At 48.3% G+C, this 25160-nt stretch overlaps 1 protein-coding gene across 1 annotated transcript; it reads left to right on the forward strand.

Annotated features, from left to right (window-relative positions):
- Positions 1-73: 73 nt before the first annotated feature.
- On the forward strand, positions 74-9321 carry TMEM98 (transmembrane protein 98; the record flags this gene model as incomplete). The annotated part of the gene is made up of 6 exons (XM_079725689.1): positions 74-204; positions 1574-1705; positions 2768-2801; positions 4751-4866; positions 7771-7830; positions 9114-9321. The coding sequence occupies 6 exons, from the start codon at positions 74-76 to the stop codon at positions 9319-9321; spliced, it is 681 nt and encodes a 226-aa protein (XP_079581815.1).
- Positions 9322-25160: the final 15839 nt, after the last annotated feature.

Raw genomic sequence — 25160 nt, forward strand, 5'->3', positions numbered from 1 at the left:
GCTCTGCCCTTGTGTCTTTCCAGCTTCAGCCCATGCGGGGGATTGACCGGGACTGAGGGAGCCACCTGGAAGCATGGAGACCGTGGTGATTGTTGCCATAGGTGTGCTGGCCACCATTTTTCTGGCCTCGTTTGCAGCCTTGGTGGTGGTTTGCAGGCAGCGCTACTGCCGGCCTCGAGATCTCCTGCAGCGCTATGATTCCAAGTGAGTGGCCCAGGGAGGGGAAGGAGGAGAGAGGGGCTTTGCCCTGGGGCCCCGACAAGAGAAAAAGAAGTTTGGTGCTGGGCAACTGTTGTTCAGCTTTTTACCTCTAAAATGGTACCCAAAGGCTGTCCTTCCCTGTAAAGACCTCAGAGCTTAATGATGGTCCTCAAGCTCCCCCAACATCCTGAGCCACCTCAGACTCTGTCTCTGAACATGTTTACGTGGCACAAATCTGTCCCAAACTGGCCACCTCACTTAGCATTTGGACAGGCCACATCCCTCTCCAGCCAAACTCATAGGAACAGAAATCCAATGCCCACATTGCAGCCACACATGTAAGCAACAGACACTTGGGGCTGCGAAACCCCAGCACAGGATCGCCTCTCTCTCTGCTCGGATTTCTTCATGATGCTCTTCATGTGAAACATACTTTGTAAGCAAGATCCCGTTTTCAGTTTAGGGGTATTTTAATTGATAGAGCCCAAGGGACCCTGGCCACTAAACCCTTAGTTTCTCTTACCCCTCTGTCTGAATCCCATCAGCATCTCTGTTGAGTGGCTAATAATTAGTAAATGCCCATTTGTATGACCCAGCAAAGCTCTGCTGTGGCGTCTCATGTTTTCAAGAAGCCTGTTGTAAAGTAGGAGGTATTTTTACTTTGCCCGCTTCTCTAGTATAACTAGGAGGGGATGGGGCCGTGCCGGTGGACCAAGGTCGCTCCCAGGAGTTGATTCTGCAGGACAAGTACAGGTCAGTTTGAGTAATAGGAACTTAGCTTCTCCATTAAAGGGAGGTGTGCAGGGCAAGTAAGTTACAAAGGGATATTATTTTGTCCCAGAGGAGCAGCCCTGTCTAGTACATCTTTTTAAAATTTATTTATTTATTTGCAGTACGCGGGCCTCTCACTGCCATGGCCTCCCCCGTTGTGGAGCACAGGCTCCGGACGCACAGGCTCAGCGGCCATGGCTCACGGGCCCAGCCGCTCCGCGGCATGTGGGATCTTCCTGGACCGGGGCACGAACCCGCGTCCCCTACATCGGCAGGCGGACTCTCAACCACTGCGCCACCAGGGAAGCCCTAGTACATCTTTGTAATCCTTGTGGTTGTAGCCCTGCCTTTCTCTTCGTGGCGCATCTTGTTCTGTATCACTTTCCTTGTGTTTTCGTGCCCCTGCTTCCTTGACTCACTGTCGAGCCACGTGCCCTGCCCACAGTGCAATCCCACTAGCCTCAGGTTTGGCTCCAGAGCAAGTCCCCGCTTTAACTTCCTCACTCCCTGTATCCTTTCGGGCGGATATGTGGGCCTCGGTGAGGAGAGAGTCAGCAGCGGTCGTCCGTCTTGAAACCACTTAGCTGGGCTTCCCTTCCAGGCCCATCGTGGATCTCATCGGCGCCATGGAGACCCAGTCTGAGCCCTCAGAGCTAGAACTCGACGATGTCGTCATCACCAACCCCCACATCGAGGCCATTCTGGAGAACGAAGACTGGATTGAAGATGCCTCGTAAGGCCTTGGGGACCATTTGCTTTCCTGCAGCTGCCTGGGGATGGCGACCCAGGCTCCTGGGTGCCCCTGCATGGCCTCCTTTTCCAGAGCCCTCGACTGAGCGCCCAGGAGTGCTGTGCCCCTTGCACCGAGGAGCACTGTGTCATTTGCTGCTCTGTGGAGGGAACTTAGAATATGACACCACGGTGTTTGTCCTTGCTCTCCCCATTCTGTAGACCTGAACACTGAGGCCCATAGATGTAAGGCAGAGTTGTTGTAAAGTCACCCTGATGTGCTTGGGTTATCCTTGGGGCGCCGGTGAATTTGACCCTCAGGCTCCAGGGACGCTGCCTTTGTCTCCGGTGTCTCCCTCGGAGATCCCTGCACCCACCAGGAGATGCTGTAGCTTGAGAAGAGTGTGCCGCTCCCTTTCCTGTCACTCAGCCATTCATTCACTGGGATATTTTAATTGATAGATCCCAAGGTGTGATGTGCGGGCTCTGGGCCAGGCACTGCAGCTATGGAACTGGCGGTGGAGGCAGAATTCTACTAAAATACAGTATTTCAGAAATGATGGAGGGGGGTCTCTGTGTGCGGTGCAGCGGACACACAGAGGAGGTGGCATCTAGAGCTGCCTGGCCGGAGGTGGGGCTGGATTTCATGAAGGCTTTCCCAGAGTGGGTGCCTTTTGTCCTGGGTCCTTTTCTGACTGCACCATGCGGTGGGCGGAACTTCCCCCACCAGGGATCGTGCCCCCTGCAGTGGAAGTGTGGAGTCTTAACCACTGGACCGCCCAGGCTGAGGATACCGGGAAGGATTCCCTGGGTGGAGGAAACAGTCTCCGAAGCTCAGAGCTCTAAAAAAGCATGGTTGGGTGCGGGAGAGGAAAGGGAAAGACGGGACAGAAGATGCCTCCTGGTTTAGCTCCTGGGCTTGTTCGTTTTATCACTGAGGCACCCCTGTTCTCAGGTGGTGTCCAGCTGTGCCCACTGGTCAGAACTGGATGAGGCATGGAGGTGGTGGCTGGAGGGAGGTGGGCCTCTCAGGAGGAGCACTGACAAATGCTTCTTGTCTCCCCAGGGGTCTCATGTCCCACTGCATTGCCATCTTGAAGGTAATACTCTGCGATTTCCCCAGGAGAATAAGGGGTGGTCACCAAAGCATCCGTGTCCACAGACTGTCCGAGGGGAAGGAACTTTGGGAAGAGCGCTGACCTGTGCAGGAGGCCTTTTGTAACATGCCTGACAGTTGGAGTTTCTACTGTTCACTTCTGCTCCCCCTGGATGGTCTGTTCTGCTTTAGAATTCTCAAGGCCCTTTCCACCTGGTCCTCATACAGGCAGTCACTAACCACATTTTCACTGACCGTGGAGAAAGCTGTGTGCAGAATAGAGACTGTGTTTAGGGGGAGGCGGGGCTTCTCAGCTTCTCCTGGGCACTTTCTTTCATGAACAGAGAGCTCAGCCCTCGACAGCAAGTTGAGTTCTGTACTGGGGCTTCTGCAGTTACTAGAAAGTTCCTCACCAGCCCTCTTTGACTGTGACAGTAGTCAGCCAAACGGGACAATCAGTGTTAAAAAAAAGCCACACCGTGAGTACTTCAACTTGAAGGCAGACTTTTTTCTTCTAATGACTGCAGCCTCCAGGACAGGGTGGAGAGTTGCATCCAATTTGCATTTGGGGAAATTTTTATAGTTTGGGATAATTTTTATAGTTTTGGCATTTGGTTTTCAATTCTTGCCTCACGCTCTCCTACTTAATAGGATAATAATAACATTGAAATGTTTGGCCAGTGGCAAATATCGTTCATTTCAGTAACCTGGCGAACCACACATTTCTCTTTCTGTCTAGCAATTATTCAAGATTTCAAAAAAGACAGCTTTAAGTGTCATTCAGTACAAAATACTAAAAAGTCTTTCATCCCACAGCTTGTTCAGCTGTTCTCTTGGGGGACAAAGAAGAGCCTGGTGGGACATTGTTGTCCCAGAGTCCAGACTTATTATTGAATTCCAAGAATCTCTTGGGGTATAGATGTGGTTATAGATGGAGATACATGGGTCTAATGTCTAGAACAATGACACCATATTACATCCCCCTTCTCCCAACCAGGATGTGTCCTGGCTCTGGGTTTTGTCCCCTGCCCTTGCCTATTGGAGGAGGGAGAATGAATGACAGCTGAGGTGTGGGTTAAATCAGCCAGAAGGTGTCTTATTGGATTGGACTCAGTGGTCCATCCTGAGATCCTTAGATCAAAGGAGAGCCTCTCATCTTCCTCTTGGGATCTCGAGGCCCTTTTGCTTGGCCACATGCCCTTGAATCCCTGTGATGGGGCCTCGAGGGAAGGGCCTGGGTTCTCTCCTTAGTGGGCTGTTGGGCTTCTTTCTGCCTCTCTTTTCCAGCCCCAAGTATAAGGCAAGTGATGGAACTTCTTTGCCAGGGCCCGAAGCACATCCAGGTTCTGACATCAGGGAGGTGTGAAAGTGGGGAGCAAAGCTTTGGGGGCGGCCAGCATTGTTGGCGGATGATGAAAAAGGCCATGTGTCCTAGTCTTGCTGTTTTCCTGCTTTTTTTCCAAGGCCCTTTTATCATCATCTTGACAAACATGTGAAAATGTTACCCTAGAAAAGTGCTGAAATAAGTTCCACTTTCGGAGGATGTGCTTAAAGGGAACACTTGCCCTTTGTCCGTCCGTAGTTCTGAGGGTGCCCATGGAGATCTTTATCGTTTTGGAAGACGAAGCCAGGAGGTGAAGGAATCGAGAGAGAAAATAGGTTTTTGCCCTTAAGTGAGAAGGTGAACTTAGAGCACATGATTTTTCTTAGACAGATTATTTCAGCTCAGACTTCTCTAAGCCGAAACCCTGACCCTGATCTGAGGTTCCCACCCCTCTCCTCACCCGGCCGTGTCCTCAGGTTTGCCTCTTCCATCCCATTTCCTCTCATATCTGTACTTTTCACTTCAATCTGCCCGTTAGGTTAGGGGGCCCAGCTGTGAGATGGGGGTGTGTTTGGCCCTCGGGGGAGCCGGGTCCCTCCTCATCACCTCTCTCCTCCCTGCTGTGGTAGATCTGTCACACTCTGACGGAAAAACTTGTTGCCATGACAATGGGCTCGGGGGCCAAGATGAAGACCTCAGCCAGTGTCAGTGACATCATCGTGGTGGCCAAGCGGATCAGCCCCAGGTGAGGTCCCCATACTCCTCGGGGGAGGCGGAGGGGAGGGGCCGGCAGCTGGGATGGGGGAGAGACCAGGCTCTCCTGAGACGCTCCAGGGGCAACTTGAGTGGTTTATGTCCTACACATTTTTATTGATAGATCCCAAGGTGTGATGTGCCTCAGGGCACCCAGGAGGGTTTAGACGCTGGGAGGCTTTCAGGCTAAGGTGGTGTCACATGGCTTCCCTCCCCTCCAGAGTGCCCCCTCCTGTAGGCTTTTTGGGAAATGCCAGCACATGACTAGTGCTGACTGGCTCCTCCTTCCTCGGTCCCATGCCAGCCGGGGCTGCTTTCCTCCCTTTTGCCACACCTTCTTCCTGGGCTCCGGGCCAGCAAGCACATTTCCCACTGGTGCCCACACCCCTGTGTGCAGTGACCTCCTGGCTGGCGTCTGTATTGTAGACCAGCTCCTTGTCTCTGTGCTGTCACCCCCGGCCCCAGCCAGGGCCCAGCCAGCAGCCTCCAGGACCGGGTGGGAGGTGAAGAAATCATTCAGATCTCCCAAATTCCAGGCTGTCTGCAGAATACCATGTGGGAGGCAGGATTGTAGTCAACAGCTCCACCCCCTCATTTGGGCTCGATCTTGTGAAGAAAATAAAGCCCTTCTCTTAGAGGGAAGGGTGGTACTAAGTTGGTGCTGCCATCTGGTGGCTGGCACGTGGATGTGCCTGAGTTGGGAGTTTTTCCCGAGTTGAGGATGTTTTCTTTATCAGCCTCGGAGTTGCAGGGGTCCTCGCTTTCCACGTTGCCGTGGCCTCAGGTAGATCACGAGGAACCAGCCCTTGGAGGGAACATGAAAGAGTTGGTACACTTGAACTCTGTCCAGGGAGTTCAGTGAGTTGAGAACGTGGGAGGGAGATAATCCAGAAGAGTTCTTGGCTTTCTCTGGAGCTGCCCTGGGTGGGTGTAGCTACTTGAGTGGGATCAGCCTAGGTCGGCCCTTGGCCTGAAGACCCTCCGGCCCAGGCTCTGGAAAAGCACCAGACCTTCCTCTGGCCTCCTGTGATTGGTAGAGGCTGCATTGCTCATATCTGCTGGACCTTCCTCATGCTTCTTGTTACTTCTGAGAGCCATCCCAGGGGCCAGACGAATTCATGTGACCCCAGGTTACAAGGCAGCATCACCAGGAGGGCTCAGAGGAGGAAAGAGATTGAGATTTCTGAGTCCCAGTGAAGTCCTGGGTGGTCAGGATTAGCAGTGGTGCTAGAGCCAGGGTGTGGCATTGCTCAGAGGGCAGACCTCACCTGGTGCTCACTGGCCCGTCCTACAGAGCACCTTGGATTCCTTCCAGAATGATCCCCTGACATAAATCAATCAGGGGCCTTGCTTTCTCTTTTTGCCCTCACACTTTCTCCTTCTGGCCGTTTTTTGTCTCCACTGTTTTTCTTGCTCCATCTATTCCATATAGTGTGTTGATAGCATGTTAGTTTCAAGAAGAGTGGCTTCAGCTGCAGGGCAGAGAAAGGGGCCGGCTAAGATGGGCACTGAGTAACCACACCTTTGTACTTCCACACCAGCCCCTCAGTCCCAAGACAAGGGCTTTCAAGGGCATCTGTTTTCCCAAATGCCTTTGGGAATCAAACAATACATCGTTATTTTTTGCTTCTTGACTATCAGGTGGGCCAAGAGCAAGGATTTGGATGAAAACCTTGAACCATGTAAATGAGGATGAATAGTAGCTCCTTTTAGAATTTGATTAAAAGGGCTTCCCTGGTGGCGCAGTGGTTGAGCGTCCGCCTGCCGATGCAGGGGACACGGGTTCGTGCCCCGGTCCAAGAAGATCCCACATGCCGTGGAGCGGCTGGGCCCGTGAGCCATGGCTGCTGAGCCTGCGCGTCCAGAGCCTGTGCTCCGTAACGGGAGAGGCCACAACAGTGAGAGGCCTGCATACCGCCAAAAAAAAAAAAAAAAAAAAAGAAAATTAACCATGAACTGTACCATGTGCTAAAAGAAATCCAATGGAGTAGTTTGAACCCAAATTAAACTTGGAGGTTTTTTTTTAGTGTTCTATATAACAACATTTAACCATTTTTTAAAAATTAAATGTAAAAGTAATAAACACTTGTAAAAGTTAAAACATTGCAGAAATAGAGTATCTGAAAAGTGAAGGACCCCCTAATTCCACCCCATCCTAATTCCTGGAGGTAATCACTGTTGACTGGTGAGTATTCCTCCAGACTGCCCCTGCCCACTGCATTTCACAGCTTTTGTTTATTCATTTTTCCACAAATGAGATCAATCAGACTTTACATATTGTTTGGCAATATGCTATTTTAATGTAGTAGTATATCTTTTTTAAAAAAATAAATTTATTTATTTATTTTTGACTGCATTGGGTCTTCGTTGCTGTGCGCGGATTTCTCTAGTTGCGGCGAGCTGGGGTTACTCTTTGTTGTGGTGCGAGGGCTTCTCGTTGCAGTGGCTTCTCTTGTTGCGGAGCATGGACTCTAGGTGTGTGGGCTTCAGTAGCTGTGGCACGCGGGCTCAGTAGTTGTGGCACATGGGCTTAGTTGCTCTGTGACACGTGGGATCTTCCCGGACCAGGGCTTGAACCCGTGTCCCCTGCATTGGCAGGCGGATTCTTAACCACTGCGCCACCAGGGAAGTCCAAATGTAGTCGTATATCTTGAACATCTTTCCAGATGTGCGAACTTGTACTTTTTAGACCATTGGAGCTAAAACAAAACCAGAAGAAGTATTCTCTAAACTGAATCTTAAGTCTCTCTGTTTAAGTCCCTGTCTGAGAATGCAGTTAAAGTCCCTAAAGCCTGGGTCTGGAATATCAAAAGAGAAGCACAGGGATAAGGGAGGAAAGGAAGGAGAAAAGGCCATAAGAAAAGCGAATTACTGAAAACCTTTTGCCTCCCCCCAGAGTGGACGATGTTGTGAAGTCAATGTACCCTCCATTGGACCCGAAGCTCCTGGATGCCCGGTGAGAGGGGTGGAGTGGGCGAGTGTCTTTTCATGCTGGAGGCTCCCCGTGTTATCAGATCTGTGAGGTCGGCTCTTCGGGTTGTGGAAGAGAGAGCTGTGTTGGTGGGTTCCCAAGGCTGCCTGGGCTTTGGGTAATAGTCAGCCAACCAGCGAACGAAGCCTGGCTGGATGCTGACGGCCAGGGCTCTTCCTGAAACCCCAGAGGAGGAAGAGCCAGTCTTAGATTTTGAATTTTTGTGATTAAACGTCCACCCAGGCCAAGTCCTATCTGCACCTTCCCTCCCTCCCACTTTCCTCATAGCTCTCTCTGCTCTTTGGACGCCGGAAGCAGACATGCCTCAGCTGTGAGTGCCGCCCAGTGGGTCGCTGGTACGGGTGGTGGGCAGGAAATGAGAATGCAATTGTTAGCTCAGCTAAAGCTGTGCTCACCTTCCACAGGACGTACCCAGGAACCCCTGTCTCATGATCCTCCCGTAATACGCAGAGTGTACTTAGGCTTTTGAGATTGTTATGTTCCTCTACCAGTTATAAACCCACTTAAAAAAAAAAAAAAAACATGTTCCTTTGTCTCTCAGATTTATATGGCTGTTTCATAGGCCCACTGTGTAATAATTGCCAGACAGGCTGTGGGTCACGGCAATTCAGTTGGCCTCTCCGCCCCACTCCTATTACTGCCCAGCTGTGTTCATGGGCTAGTCATCTGTAATGCATTCCCAAATGCACTGTGCACACTCACTATATAAAAGATATTCTGCACTGAATCTTTCAATACTGAAAAAAAAACCCTCCTCCTCAATTTAGTTTGCAATTAAATTTTTCAGGATGCGGTAAACCAGCCCTGGGCCTCATTGATTCAGAATCATTAAGTGACGCCCAAGGTGGGGTATGAATATCCTGTCTTCAAGGGGGAAGCAGCTGGGGATGTGCTTATCCAACTGACTAGATCCAAATTGTCCCACAAAACCCTCTTCTGGGAGCTGTTAATGGATGTGTTGCAGAAAGTGGGCTCCCAGTCTTCAATAAGTTAGTGAGACTCAGAGTATTACATTCTCCCCTTAGAGATTTATCACGTGCATCATCTGAGAAGGGCTTCAGTTACCTTTGTTTAACCCAGACGTTCCCAGCTTTCTTTGAGCATCGAACCCTCTTTAAATTACATACTCAGCAACCTCCTAAGGAAGGGACTCCAGCTTGGGGAACACCAGTCTAGACTCTATCCCTTTGGGCTTTGGGGCAAAGTCCCTTAGGTCCTTGGGAACCTGATCCTGTTGTTTTTTCTAGGACAACTGCCTTGCTCCTATCTGTCAGTCATCTGGTGCTGGTGACCAGGAACGCCTGCCACCTGACCGGGGGCCTGGATTGGATTGACCAGTCGCTGTCAGCTGCTGAGGAGCACTTGGAAGTCCTTCGAGAAGCAGCCCTGGCTTCGGAGCCAGATAAAGGTCTCCCAGGCCCTGAAGGCTTCCTGCAGGAGCAGTCGGCCATTTAGTGCCTGCCAGCCAGCAGCTGGTCGCAGGGCCAATCTGCTGCCATGGCTGGGTGACTCAGCTGTGCCTTCTACTTCTTCCTGTAGAGTTAGTTGTTCTCCACGGCTCGGGAGTCCAGCTGTGTGTGTGTAGTGAAGCAGTCGATGCCTCTCTTGTAGTTACAAGTGGTGGCTGGTGAGTGGCAGTCTAATCCCACAGTTAGGGGAGATGACAGTCACCATCTGTACAGCAGAGCTTTGAAAACTGGAGGACTGTAAGCTTTATTTAGCTCACCTAGTGTTTTCAGGAAAATCCAGCCACCATCTAAGAATCAGGAGGTTTCACATTAAATCAGAATGTCTGGTTTCTCTCGAACAATCAGAAGTTGAGGCAACTCTGATCTGCATTTTCCACAGAGGACAATCAGTTGCAACTATGTAGGAGTTGCCTCTCTTGACAATACTTGTACTCTCTCACCTGGCCTGTTTCATTTATTTGTATTATCTGCCCGGTCCCTGAGGCATCTGGGTCCCTCCTTCTCTTCACATGTTTGGGTTTGAAGGTGAGCAAGGTAGAGTTGATCATTCCCTTTTTATCATTATGCCTGCAATTTTACCTGGCTACCACTAGGTGGAGAGTAAACGTATACTTAGCTTTCCCTCAATTGTGTGGTTGTTTAGTCAAATTCCGATGCACGGTGTGTGGTGGGATGTATTTGTCTGAGGACTGAGGGTGGAAGGAGAGAGGCTAAGAATCCCAAGGATGCCTTGTGTGTATGACTCAAAATAAGATATTCAGAGACCCTCCAGAGTTCAGGCAGAGGTGAAGATAACCACCATGAAGTATTGTTTCCACACTACCAATGACATCCATGAAAGATGGGTCCCCTTTCTTCTGGTATCTGCTTGTTTGGCAAGTACTGAAAGATGAGGGGCATTTTTATGACTTGAGACCTTTAGGGGACCCAGAATCACAATTGTATAATCTAGACTGCATCCAAATTCTATAATTTCCATCACAAGCATATAGGAACACCTGAAATACTTTTTTTCCTCCCAGGATCTCAGAGCCAACCTCATTCTTGGGAGAGGGCCCTGGCTTGGGGGCTGCCTTGGTTCATATCCTATGCTGTTAAGCATGTTTGGAGCTCCATGTTTGTTCCCATTTCATTTTCTGTGCCCTAATTCAAGTCAGCAAATCCCTCAGTCTGATTCTAGAGAACCAGGAACCCATGTTCCCAGGTCCAAGATTGGGGCCTTGTTTGTCATTGAGATGTGTCATCCATCCAATTTCATTCTCTCCTGAAAAGCAAGATGCTTCTCTCCAGCACAGTGCACACCATTTCCCACTTGGGGAGGTGGAGTCAGGAGAGGGAAGCTGGGGCTCAACTCTCATGGAAGGATAGAGGGATTCCTGAGGACAGGGGAGACACCTTACTGGATTGTGCACTCCCATCAGCCCTGAACTCATGCTAGGTAACTTTCCTGTCCTGCTGGTGAGCTGTGAATGGGCAGTGTCCACAGAGTCACTGTGACTTTTCTATCTGTGGCCTCCACCAATAGGTATCCAGAGTCCTCCTGTTTTTGTCTTTTTCCCTCCCTTTCAATACCTGCTTTCATAAGCAGACTGGAAGCCACCATGCTAAGGTTGCAGTGGCTGCCATGGTTGTCAGTGTCCCTGCATTTTAACCTGGACCAGAGCCCTAAGCCAGAGAGAGCCCTTAATCTCTCAAATACCATCCACAAGGTGTGGGGTTAGAGGTGGAGAAGTTTCCGAGCACCACCTCGCATCTCTGAACCCTGGCAAGTCCTGGCCCACCTACTTCCTCAAGCTCTGAGATGCTGCGCTTTTAGTCGTGAGAAGAGGTGGCTGAAGACCTTGGAAGTGTCTGCTAGGCTGCAGGATCTCTGATTCCGCTGCTGTGTAGCCTTTTGTTTCCGGTGCAGGACAAATAAGTCTCTGGGTCAGGTTGGTGTTGGTGACTGGTGGTTGAGGTGGAAGCACTGTCTTTGGGGTGGGACTCTTCTAGCCCTTTGGGCGTTGGCTGAACTTGCCTCCTCATTTGGGAGGGACTGGTTGGCAAGCACTGGGGGTCCAGCCAGGTATGGTTTCCCAGACGATGGACACATCCTGAGGCCCTAGTTCACTAGTGTCTGTGCATATTGTCATAGATCTTTTCTTCCATGATTTTCTTCCATGACCCCCACCCCCTCTTACCCTGGAGTAGGAGCATCAGACTCAAATTCTGAATGAAGAAGGAATTAGGGATAGGAATTGAGGGTGAAAAGAGCAAGGTCTTTGAAGTCAGACAGAATTAGATTCAAATTTGGGCTCCGTCATTGACTGTGTGAGCTTGGACAAGTTTCTTAACCTCTCTGGTCCTTAGCTCTTTCACCTGTAAAATCAAGGCAACTGCCTCATTGGGTTGGCATGTCAATCACGTGAAGCAGTGTATGCGAAATGTCCAATCGTGTGCCTGGTACTGATTAGCCAATGTTAATACTTCTCTCTCCAAAGTCCCCCGTGCCCTGATGCAGCTGATCGAGATGGTGACACTCCAGTTACCATGGCTCTGTCTAAGCTCTGTTCATGAGCTCTGGAACCAAATAGCCAAAATTCTGGAATCACTGGCCCAACCTTGTGCCCGCCCCACCCCAAATATGTTCACAACAGGAAGGCAGTCAAAGCTCTTGGCCCCTTATCAGCGTTCCCAGGGTTCACTGCCCAAGTATGCATTCCTCCAGAGCGCAGCCCGGAGTCTCCTCCAGCTTGTGAAATCTCTCAGACAGAACACGTGTTCCTGGCCTCCGACTTACCCTGGTGCTTACTCTGACCGCCACATTCCAGGAGTTCCTTCTCTTCAGAGACCCTTTCTACTCTGTGTGGCCACGTGAGCCTGATCTTTTGAAAATGACGTATAGTTCAATGTCCCTGAGCTGCGTTCTGACCTTGGACACTTTGGGAAAGTGTCAAATGAAGAATTTCCATCTATTTCCTCCTCCCTCTGTCCTCCTCTCCCTCCCTTCTCTTCTTCTCTCTCCCTCCACCCTTCTCTCCCACAAACAAGTACTGTTTACTTAGGCGGAAGCATAGTGCTAGGTGCTGGGGATGTGGAACCAAAGCCACAATCCCTGGCCTTAAGAAGCAGAGACAAGTGAGCAGTTGATTGAAACATGACTGTGGCCAGTGCAATGAGGGAGGGATGCCTAGCCAGGGGCCCCTGAGCGGGCACGGGACAGGGAAGGGGTGGGGTCGAGATAGGGAAGAAACCTGGGAAGAGCTGATGCCTGAGTGGAGACTTGACAGAGTGTTATTGAGGTGTTCGGGGCAGACTGGACCACATGGGAAAGGTCCAGGGCCAAGAGCGCATGACTCATTTGAGAAGTGCAGGTGATGGGGAGGGAGGGCGGGAGGGTGGGCTGTGAGGGTGGGGTTGGACAGGTTGGCAGATCATGGAGGGTCTTAGAGGTTATAAAAGGGAGTTGAAGCTTTATCCTGAGCATAATGGGGACCCTGGAAAAGGTTTAACTGGGGAGTGATTTGGTCAGATTTGCAATTTAGAGTCATTTACTTCATACCCTATGACGTTAGACGTCAAGACCCATAAATGTGCCTGATGCCACTGAGCACATGTTTCCCGCTGAGTCTGAGAGGCTCATGGCTCAATCATGGTAGAAAGGCAGGGTGGACAACTATTTAGGAATGGAGGAAGAGAGAGGCTAGGCGTTAGAACAGAATGGGCCAGGGTAACAGGGTAGTCGTACTGGATCTGATCCTGGTAGGTAGTTACAGTGTCTTTATATCAGAAATGCTGATGAGCGGGCTTCCCTGGTGGCGCAGTGGTTGAGAGTCCGCCTGCCGATGCAGGGGACACGGGTTCGTGCCCCGGTCCGGGAAGATCCCACATGCCATGGAGCGGCTGGGCCTGTGAGCCATGGCCGCTGAGCCTGCGCGTCTGGATCCTGTGCTCCGCAACGAGAGAGGCCACAACAGTGAGAGGCCCGCGTACTGCCAAAAAAAAAAAGAAATGCTGATGAGCAGTTTTGAGGATTTGCAACATCACTGGGTCCTTGCTGTCTCATTCTATCTGTATTTTATCATCCCCATTTTACAGATAAGGAAACCAAAGCCTAGAGAGACCAGTAACTTTCGTGGTGTTATTAAGAATGAGAGCAGGGGGAGTTCCCTGGTGGTCTAGTCGTTAGGTTTCAGCACTTTCGCTGCCAGGACCTGGGTTCAGTCCCTGGCTGGGGAACTGAGATCCTACAAGCTGTGCGGCCCGGCCAGAAAAAAAAAAAAAGAATGAGAGCAGGAACTTCAACTCCCCACCTGGTGTTCTTTACCACCACTCCTGCCTGCCTGGGTTCAGTGGGTGGGGAAATCCACAATACGAAGGAAACAGCAGATCCCAGAGTTATTTTTTTCTCTTCTAGTTTTTTTTCATTAAAAAAATTAGTGGTCATGATCCATCGATTAATTTCATGGCCCACTAATCGGTTACAACCCACAAGATGATAGAACATGGACACTAAAATGGGGGCTGGGGCGTGGGTGAGGTATTCTCTCTCCATTCAAAACGGCTTAATTTTATCCTTTTTAAGTAAAACATGCATTTACCAGAAGAGTGGCAAGAAAAAAAATTCATGGTGCAAAATGGAGTAATGGATTTATTATATGATGGATTCGTTCAGGGGTCATCTGTGGAGCATCTACATGGATTAAACCCTGGGGCACAGGCATGAATAAAAATATAATGTCTCTCTTGAGATGCATATACTCTAAGGTAGAAAGAAACCCATAGTCATTTTCAATCTAATTCAGTAAGCGCTGGGCAAGGGAACGTGTGTGTAATGAGAGCACGGAGCAAGGGCACCAACCCCAGGTTGCGAGAGTTTCCCGAAGGTGATGCTGTCTCAGAAGAATGGTGAAGGCAGAGTAGGTGTTACCTGGGAGAAGAAGATTGTGTGGGACAGTAGATGATGGAGGTGGAGAAGGACAGAGAATTGAAGACGGGCAGTCTTTGCAGCTGGCATCCCATGCTGGGCTCGGGGAATTATTGCTGCAAGTGTCAGGGGGGGCGGGGGTCACGGTGGGAGATGAGACAGGAGAGGAAGGTGAGGACCAGAGCCTGGACTTTTTCTCTAGGTGGTAGGGAGCTACTGAAAGTTGAAAAAGTGCTTACTTTCTCTTGGAAAACAAATGATCTCCACACTTTTTATTAACTTTTTAAAAATCTCCTCACTTTTATCTGCCTTTAATGTTGTCCGAATTTGATAGATGAACCATCGTTAGCATTGCGTTAACTTGTGTTTCCCTGACTACTGGTGGAGTGAAAGATTTTTTATGGGTTTATTAGCTCTTTGTACTTATTCATGTCCTTTTCCCATTTTTCTTCTGGGATTTTAATATTTTTCTTATCGATCTATATGAGCTCTTTATATATTAAGGATAACAACCCTTTGTCATATTTATTGCATAGACTTTCCCCAGCCTTGTCATTTGCCTTTTAGTTTTGTTTAGAATGGTTTCTGACATCCAGACATTTTAAATTTGGTGTAGTCAAATGTATTGATTTTCTTTCCCTGAGTGATTTCTTCCGTTGCTTTTATGCTTAGAAAATCCTCTCTCATCCAAGATCAAATAAATAGCATTGAAATGTTTGAAGCAGTGAAGTGCCGTGGGTGAATGATTGATAATAATATTCACAGGTTAGAGGTAGTGGTAAAACAAACAAATCAGGCTGGAAGAAATCAAACCTTCATTTATTCACCCCAAACCTGGCTCAAGGTTAAAGGTAGAAACCAGAAGGCATCAAAGAGATGGATGGGGCTGCTGGGGAGAGGCAGGGAGAGTCTTAAAGGACTAGTAGGAGGTGGTCAGCGTGGGGAGAGCAGCACGGGGAGGAAGCTACATGTCCCAAGTTAGATATGGAGGAACATAGCGTGTTTGGTTAGAATCTAACATGAGAAGAAGCAGGGATGGGAGACGGGGTTGGAAAGAGAATCAGGGAGAGCCAAGCAGGGCCCATACGCTGTGCTCACTGTATTCTGAGAACATTGAAGACATAATCCAAATCATTCTTGTGCCTCATGGAGCCATTTCATTTGAGGAGGCAGAGCCTGGGAGTCAAAAGTAACTGGAAAGGAAGACCAATGACAGACTTGACCTTGGCACTAGTCTGCTTTCCCTTGGACGAGATCGGGCGGGTTCAGGATAGTATGGCCGGGTGTAGACTGCACTCCCTTAAGAGACTAGCCTCTCTTCATCTGGACCAGATGGTGGGGAGATAATGTCATCTCTCATTCTTTTTTTTTTGGCCGCACCGCGTGGCATGTGGGATCTGCAACCAGGGATTGAACCCGTGCCTCGTGCCCCCTGCAGTGGAAGTGCAGAGTCTTAACCACTGGACCGCCAGGGGAGTCCCTGTCATCTCTCATCCTTTTTCCCTCTCTTCCCTGGTGCCAGGAGGGAGTCTGGGTTTGGATCCTGACTCTGCCACTCCAGGGCCGTCTCCTTTCCCACCTGCTTGCCTCCCTTCCTTCTGCAAATTCCATCTGACACGTGTTCTGTGCCAAGCATCGTCTAAGTGGTGTGGATACAAGGCAGAGATAAACCACACAATTTCTGCCCGCGTGGGATCATAGACTAGTGAGGAAAGGCAGGTATCAAGCAAATGATTCTCTGAATCAGTGGAAAATGAAAAGTTTTTAAAGTATTTTAAGAAGAGAGAAAATCTTATGAGACATTATTAGGGAAACTGATCTATGTAGATGTCAAGGAAGGCTTCCATTAAAAGGGATCTACTCTCTGGAGGATAAGCAGGCGTTCAGAGGTGGAGGAATGGAAACCCAAGGAGCAGTCCATGCAAAGGTCTTTTGGCGGATGGACAAGGAAGACAAAGGTGAAGATGAGGCAGGAGGTCAAACCATGCCTGACCTTTTAAGCCATGTGGAGGATATTGGTCTTTATCTGAAGAACCATGTGAATCCATTCAAATGGTTTATTCAAAGCTGGTGGGGTTGGAGTGGGCTGGAGGTAGAGATACAATCAGATTTGTATTTCGAAAAGGTCTTTTTGGCTTCTTTGTGGAGAACAGTTAGATTGGGCCAGAGTGGATAGGGGAGACCCAGTGCTATTGCATTTGTCAAGGCAAAAGAAGACGATAGCTTGGTCTGAGCAGGGAGAGGGAGATGGAAAGTTAAGGGAGTGGATACATTTGAGAGAGGAAGTAAAAGAAATAGGACTTGGGATGGATTTGATATGGGGCAGTGATGCAGGATGATGGGGTGTCCAGAAAGACTCCTAGGTTTCAGGTTTGCACACCTACATGGCTATGAGAGTTTGGGAATAGGGATCATGGGTATAGGAAATGCCAGAAGGGATCAGGTTTGGGGAAGAGGTTAAAACCATCTGCTTTGGATTTGAAGAGTATTAGGTGCATTTGAGATATCTAAGCTGAGTTTGATATAATGGTTTGAAGCTTAGAGAAGACTGGGCTGGAGATTTTTCATAGGTCCTTATTGTTAGAGGTATGGCTAATGGGGTGATTCTAGGGAAACAGTATGGAGTGAAAATAGAAGAGGGCCTTAAGGCACTCTGACATCTAATATGATCTTGGGCCAGTCTAAGGCTGTTGTAGAGTTATTTTAATTTAATTAATTTATTTTATTTTTATTTATTTTTGGCTGCGTTGGGTCTTTGTTGCTGCACGCGGGCTTTCTCTAGTTGCAGCGAGCGGGGGGCTACGCAGGGGCTACTCTTCGCTGCGATGCACAGGCTTCTTGTTGCAGTGGCTTCTCTTGCTGCGGAGCATGGGCCGTAGGCACGCGGTCTTCACTAGTTGTGGCACGTGAGCTCAGTAGTTGTGGCTCACGGGCTCTAGAGCGCAGGCTCGGTAGCTGTGGCGCATGGGCATAGTTGCTCCGCAGCACGTGGGATCTTCCCGGACCAGGGCTTGAACACATGTCCCCTGCATTGGCAGGTGGATTCTTAACCACTGCACCACCAGGGAAGCCCCTGTTGTGGAGTTATTCTGATGGTTGTCTAAAATACCATATGCCCAGTGCCCAGCCTGCAGTATGCACTCAATAAATGCTAGATACATTTCCCTTCTCTCCTTTTAACTACTCTGCTACCTTTATTTTATTTCTGTGTACTTTCTGGCTCTATGTATTGCAGCCAGAGACTTAAACCTAATTCTTCCAACTGGAGATGGCCCCAGGGTACTTGGTGTATATACTAGGCAAGCACTGTTCTCTTCCAAGACTCAGCCCTGGAGCGCCTACCTTTTAGAGAGCTCTGTGAAACTGAACTAAGAGAACTCTGGGCCTTTGTTTAGTTGACCAATGACCAACACTTGGAGAGCCAATTTTCTTAGCACACACAGCAACACCTACCTTAGAATGATAATCATGCCACCTTTCATTTCTAGAACATTTTGTGTTCTTTTTCAGAGAATTTTTACAGCGATTATCTCCATTGTTCATCACAGGATTTTTCATCATGAAATGCATTTGTATATTTTATTTACCTCTAATTCTTTCCCCAGCACTGAAACAATAGCATTTTGAGCAAATACACATATAGATGACTTAGGAATTCATTCCTCTCTTATACTTAACCTCGCTTTCTCTTGTTTTCCCATTTTATTTTCAAATTGTGAATTTTATCTTCCCGGTCATATTCTTTCCCATGTTTCAGTGGTTCTCAAAATCACAGTTCTGTTCTCTTTCTCTTTTTTTGGCACTTGCCCTCTTCATCTCCTTTCACCGATACCAACCAAGTCTTCTGGCCCCCAAAGCCCACCATTCCGGCTCATTGAGAAGCTCACAGTTTTGACTCCTCTTCACCTCGTTTCTCTCTGAGGCAGGTGCTGTTTATTCTGCACTGAAGCTTCATGTTAGCTTTAACTAGAGATTTGTTATGCAAGACAGCCTCATCCAGGTTCTTCCTTTGCCCCTGGCATCTTAAAAGACTCTCTCTGCTTCTCAGTCTCATATCACTCCCTTCTCCGCACCCCCTTCTGCATAATACTTCCCTGATTTTCCTTTCTCTGTTCTTGATCTTCATTTTGTGCTCTCTGTGTTCATCCTCTCATTAAACATGTGTGGAGCCCCTGTGATGGATCAGACTGTGCTGGGCTCTGGGGATTGAGATACCCATGACCTGGTCCGTGAACTTGAAGTGCCCACAGTCTGCAATAGTGGGTTGCAGACCCAATGGCACATTTGAATCATTGAATTAAAAAAAAAAGGTCAAAGTCCTGGCCCTAGAGATTCTGATTTAATCGGTCTTGAGTGGGACCCAGGAATTATTATTCTTTTAAAGAGATTTTAATGTGCAGCCAGGAATGAGAAGCCCTGCTGGCCTCATGGATGAGACGGATGTGTAAACAAATGATTATAATACAATGTGAAGGCAGGGGAAGCAGACGGGCTGGAGAAGAATAAAGAGAAGCCCCGAGCAGACGACTCAGGGCCCCCTCCCATTCAAGAGAACCGATTTTTAGTCAGATGGGAGAAATGAAAGCATCTCTCAAAGCAGAGTTACCTTCTGTCTTCTTAAAGGACAGAAGAGCAGTTATGAGCGTGGCCTTGGGAGTCAAGCCAACCCACATCCAAATCCCAGTTTTGCCAATTATTAGCTGTGTGGCTTTAGGCAAATTGCTTACCCGCTCTTAAGTCTCAATGTTCTTGCCAATAAAGTGTGCGTGTGTGTGTGTGTGTGTGTGTGTGTGTGTGTGTGTATGAATTGAGGGATCTAATGTCTGTAGCGTGCCCAGCCCACTGCCCTACACCCAGTCGGTGCTCAAAAACTTGTGGCTACAGACACTTCGAAGTGCCACATATGCACTAATGATGCTCAGTGTTTCTTCTTTCAGCAGCAAATACGCAAATGACTTTCTGTCTTTGCCCTATTGGTCCATCCCTGCCTGATGGTGACACACTTTGCTTGGTCCACCATCATGCAGTTTTCCAAGGCTAATATCTGAACCTCACCCTGCACGGCACCTTCTTCTCCAGGTTCTTTCTTTCAAATATTTGGCATTTTCTTCGCCTCCAAAGTTCCCGCCGACATTTCTCCTGGCTCAAAGCCTACTGTGGATCTGAGCGTGATGACTCCCCCAACACTTCTTCTGTGGGTCCCCCTGTAACTTCCCCTATGATGGCGGAGTGGTTCACTGCCATCCCGCATGGCACCCACTGCCTTATCTGCTGGGGCACCCCCTCATGCCACGCTTGGTGCAGCAGCCTGGCTCCTACTTGGGGTGGAATCAAACTACAGCACTGGGCTCCAGCTTGTCAGAGCTGCCCACTGCCCTTTCCACATGTAGTGTTTTTATTTTTATTATTATAAAATTTTTTTTTAATTGAAGTATAGTTGATTTACAATGTTGTGTTAGTTTCTTGTGTATAGCAAAGTGATTCATATATATATATAGAATAGAATATATATAGAATAGAATTTAAAAGAATCTGAAAAAGAATATATAGAATAGAAAAGGATCTGAAAAAGAATATATATTAAAATATAAATATATATTTATACATTATAAATATCTATATTAAGAATACATATTAAAATATATAAAATAAAAAATTTTAATATAATAAAAAATCTAAAATTGAAGTATAGTTGATTTACATGGTTGTGTTAATTTCGGGTATACAGCAAAGTGATTCTGTTAATTATATCTAGTCCTTTTCAGATTCTTTTCCATAATAGGTTGTTTCAAGATTTTGACTATAGTTCCCTGTGCTCTACAGTAGCACTGTCGTTTCTCTATTTTTTTTTTTTTTGCGGTTCGCGGGCCTCTCACTGTTTGTGGCCTCTCCTGTTGCGGAGCACAGGCTCCGGACGCGCAGGCTCAGCGGCCATGGCTCACGGGCTGCTCTGCGGCATGTGGGATCTTCCCAGACCGGGGCACGAGCCCGTGTCCCCTGCATCGGCAAGCGGACTCTCAACCACTGCGCCACCAGGGATGCCCTCTCTATTTTATATAGAGTACACGCGTATTGTGTCCTTGGCTAGCCCTCTCCTTTTCCCTTGACAGCAATCCAAGTTTCCTTGGTCTTGAGGCAGTTTGGAGAGCTCGATAGCCAGACCCCAAGTCCTTGGGGCACTGTCTTGGTTTTAGGGCTTGGTCAGTTCTAGAATTATGATGTTAGCTGGGAGATCATATTCTCCCTCCTCAGCCTGCCCCCCACTCTCTCCGAGCCTTCCTTGCTCCTGGAACAGAGCTCTGAACACTGCTTGTTGCCCATACTTCTCCCTGGCACCACCTTTATCTGTCTCTCCCCTTTCAGCTCCACTACTGCCCTCTGACCCCCACCCCACCGAATTTCCGAGGGATATCTGCACCTGACCTTCCCCCCTGCCTGCTACCCTGTCTTTCTCTCCTAATTACCATTCTGTTTATACAGACTTCTCACTTTGGTTCTTTTTAAAAATTTTTATCTTTTAGTGATTTCTGTTTTAATCCATCACATTTGCCATTTTTCTCTCTGCTCTTCATTATTTACTTCTGCGAATGGGATTACCTGTTTTGCTCTTTATAACTTTTGGCTTTATTCTTCCCCGTGAGAAGCTTTCTCAGGTTGTCTTTCCAGGTGACCCAGCCCCACCTGGAAAATGAACAAAACTGCTTTTCCCAGGATCACTGTTGTTGTTGGACTGGTAATTTCCTTCTGACCTGATGGGACTTTGTGTAACCCCCATGCCCTCTCCTCGGGAGATCACTTCCCATACCCACCTTGCTGGAGTCCATGGGCCTGGGAGGTCCATAGGGGTAGCAATTATTGTTCCTGTTATGAAATTAAGAGAACAAGACTTAGCAGGGAGGAAATTGAAGCCCAAGAAGAGGAACTAACTCTCCAAGTTCGTGTGGCTAGTAACGGAAGACCTGAGAGGAGAAAGGACACCAAGGAATTCCCAGTTCATTGCCAGGCCCAGGGCTCCACCTGGATGTGACGACTGGACAGGCAGCTCATGCAAGGGTGAGCTCCGGATCCCATTCTCAGGAAGGTACCATAAACCCCTATTAGTGTGAGCCCATGCCCCTGGCCTGCTGGGCTGTTGGGTTTATGTTTCAGAATGGCAGACGAATCACCATGTTTCTATTAATTTTTAGGACGTCAGCCACAAGGACTCTGGGAACAAGATTCAGCAGCATCTTCCCTTGTACACCGGATATGAGGCATGCGGTCCCAATGGTTTTCTGGTTTGGATGTGCCTTTGGTCCAACTTCTGTGTTCTGTCTGGATAAGAAGTTCAGCTAAGAGGCCAAACTCAATCATTCCACTCAATTTAAACCTGGTGCTGTCTGCACAGGTGGGAGGTGTGTGTGTGTGTGTGTGCATGCACAAGTGTGCATCTTCAAGGTTAGGGATTTGCTCTTGCTTAAACTAGGCTAAAAATGGAAGACCCATGTTGTCGGGCAAGAGAAAATATCTCTCCTTCTCACCTTCCTTTAGAAACTCCTCTCAAATGTGCTTTTCTCAGGATGGAAGCATGTCGGAGGATGTATACGGTCTCCCTCCCTACTGTTCTTTGCTTCTGTCCAGGAAGAGGAGTGTTTGGACCGGCTGGACAGAAGCGGATGGTCACTGGGTCAGCTTTTAGTGGACAGGGCTGCTGTGACGCCAAATCAGGAGCCAGGTCGGCTGCTTCCTGCTCAACTTCCCTCCCTCCTCAGCAAGCCCTCCTCCTCTTACTGTCTCAGCTTGGAGCATAGTTGGTCCAGGCTCAGGGCTACCTTCTAGAAGGCTTGCATCCTTGTCTATATAGCTGAGCTGAGCTTCCTCTCAGACCTCATCACCGTCTCTGCAGGCAAGCTTCAGGGTGTGTGCGAGGAAATATGTTCCAATATCCAGATTTGGGAGTTAAGAAGTCCCACAGCTACCCTTGGCCTGATCTGAATTCTCCAACACAAATTAAAGGAAAGCCTGTGGTTTGAGGTTTGCAACGTACCAGGGAAGATATTTACTTCCATTTGGCTTATAATCCTTGTGTGTCTGTGTCCTTGGTTTATCTTATTGGAGCTTTTGGAGAAGGAGAGGAACGTGTTACCTGGGGCCTCTCCCATTGGTCATCATGGGAAAGGTGTGATAAAAAGTCGTAAAAGCATAAACAGTTTGGAAGGGTCCAAAGGTAAACTCATTAAGTGCAGAAGCGCTGAGCATGCTTAGGACGAAAAAAGAGAAGCCATCTAATCACTTACGGGATTTATCATCACGGTTCGGAGAGTGCTGACGCTGACAGAAACCTTAAGAAACAAGGGGCCTTGCGTGGGCTGTGTCCCTACTGCGTGCTGAGCTGATTTAAACACCTTACGTGCATTATTTCATTTAATATTCACAACCAGTGAGCGATCTTACAAGAAGCATGTGATTATTTCCACTGACCCTTGGTTTAAGGCCAGCAGGGTGTTGGCCCGAGGCCACAGAATGGCTTAGTAGCAGATTTGGGGTAAGAACCCAGGTCTCCGAAGTCCCATTTTCAGGTGCTTGCCTCCTATCTTGGTTCACCCAGTTTTATAAAGGCTGGGTCTGCACATGGTCCCTGGCAGAGGGAGACGCTCCTCCCCTGGAGGGGCTGGCGTGGGGAGGACAGTCCTGTCCCTCAGGCCTCCGGTTGGCTGTAGAACTGTGGCCAGAGGTACCCGTGGGTGTGACACTGTGTAGCTGTCCCTTTCTTAAGTACACAGAGGAGAAAATTTTCCTGCTTGGGGACAAAGTTCAGAAGGCGGGGCTGGGTGCTTTGATGCTGGCTGGCTGCCAGCTGTGAATAATAAGCCATAACACCTGGAATATGGCACCATAAGGGCCAGTCAAAGCAAGGACCCAAGTTCATGTACTTTGCTCTGGGTGTTAGGCTGCCCCCCTTTTCATGCTCCTAGTATATGAGGAGCTCGCAGTTGGGAGCCGGTGTATGTTACTCTTCCCTTCCCTTCAAGGTAAAATTTGAGATTTGTCTCTATAGACGTTGTTCATTCTTAGGGGTTTTCCTGAGATCTATTCAAATCACGTACATAACTAGTGAGGACCTACCTCATGGTGAGGCCCCGATTAGGTATTGAAGTTGGAGACTCATGACTCCTGCTCATGCTTTTAGACCTGACTGTGCCATCACCATCTCCCAGCTTTGGATTGGGCTGTTCCCTCAGCCTGGAACATCCTCTCTGTCCCTCAGTTCTCCCTCATGGAACCTCTCAAATGTTGCCTAACATGATAATAGCTAACACTTGCAGACTAATTCTACATGCCAGGCATGTTCTAAGTGTTTTATGTTTTTTCACTCATGTAATCTTCTCAACAACCCTATAGCCTAGGTACCATTATTATTCCCATTTTGCAGATGAGAAAAATGAGGCACAGAGAGATTAAGTAACTTGTCCAAGGTTACACTCTCAATAAGTGGCAGACCTGGAATTGTGTTCTGGTCTATTTCGAAATACAGAAATGGGCAGCATGGTATAGTGAAGGAGCATGGGTGGGGTTCAAATCCTGGTCCCATCACTTAAAGCTGTGTGAATTTGGGAGGTGGTTTAGCCTCTTTTGGAGCCTCAATTTTCTCTTCTCTAAAAAGCAGTAATACACCCAACATCATATAGTCACGGATGAGGTTGAAAAGAGTTAAACAGAGAAAGAATCGATCACTCATGAGTAAGTAATAAATGTTAGTTTCTTTCACTTGCCTCTTCCAACTTTGGAATCAATGATTTACATAAGTATAACACTTTAGCATAGAATAGGATGTCAGATCTGGGAAAGATCTTAGCTCTGACCTACCTAGTCCAATGCGTTGACTGAAGGGTGAGGAAGTGACAGCACTTGCTCAAAGTGACACAGTAAGGTGGCAACTGTGACAGAGATTGCAAGTTGCCTTCTCTAATATCTGTTCTCCTTTTCTTCCTTAGTAATGGAGCTCCTGGTTTTCAGCTGGGTTCATGGCTTCTCAGAAAAAGACATTTCCTAAGTTTTCTTGGAGTTAGTGTGGCCATTTGACTATGTTCTGGACAATGAGATGTCAGTGGAAAAATCATGGGATGCTTTCTGGAAGACTCCTTTAAAAAGGAGGAGGTAGGGGGCTTCCCTGGTGGCTCAGTGTTTAGGAATCCGCCTGCCAATGCAGGGGACACGGGTTTGAGCCCTGGTCTGGGAAGATCCCACATGCCGCAGAGCAACTAAGCCCGTGCTCCACAACTACTGAGCTTGCACTCTAGAGTCTGCGAGCCACAACTACTGAGGCCCTTGTGCCTAGAGCCCGTGCTCCGCAACAAGAGAAGCCACCGCGATGAGAAGCCCGTGCACCGCAACAAAGAGTAGCCGCCGCTCACAGCAACTAGAGAAAGCCCGTGCGCAAATAAATAAATAATTAAAAGGAGGAGGCAGGTCCTTCTCCCTTTCTTCTGTCTTGCTGCTTGGAAGGCAGATCTGATAACTGGCGCTCCAGCTGCCATCTTGGAACCGGAGGACAGGTCACACCCTAGCTTTGACACTACCCTGAGTTATCTACCTCTGGATTTATTTTACATGAGACAAAAATAAACTTCTGTCTTGTTGAAGCCACTGTTGTTTGGGTTTCCTGTTACTTTCAATCTAACCTAATCTTAATTGACAGCATTAAATACGGACTAGAACTAAGGCCAAGCAACGTCCCCAAGAGAAGGCTTGAGGGGTGCCCTGTCTTTTCCATCTCTGCAGGTATTGGTGAGAGAACCTGGTTTTCACAACGAAACACCTTGAAGCCCTGAAATGCCTTCTTGTGCCTTGTGGGTGAGGGCAGGTTTGCCTCTGGAAAGCAGGTTGTGGCTGGAACATGGTTCTCAGGGATGGCTGGTCTGGGATCTGTCAGCCTTCCT

Source organism: Hyperoodon ampullatus (genome assembly GCF_949752795.1).
Source record: "Hyperoodon ampullatus genome assembly, chromosome: 19".
NCBI classification, from domain to species: domain Eukaryota; kingdom Metazoa; phylum Chordata; class Mammalia; order Artiodactyla; family Ziphiidae; genus Hyperoodon; species Hyperoodon ampullatus.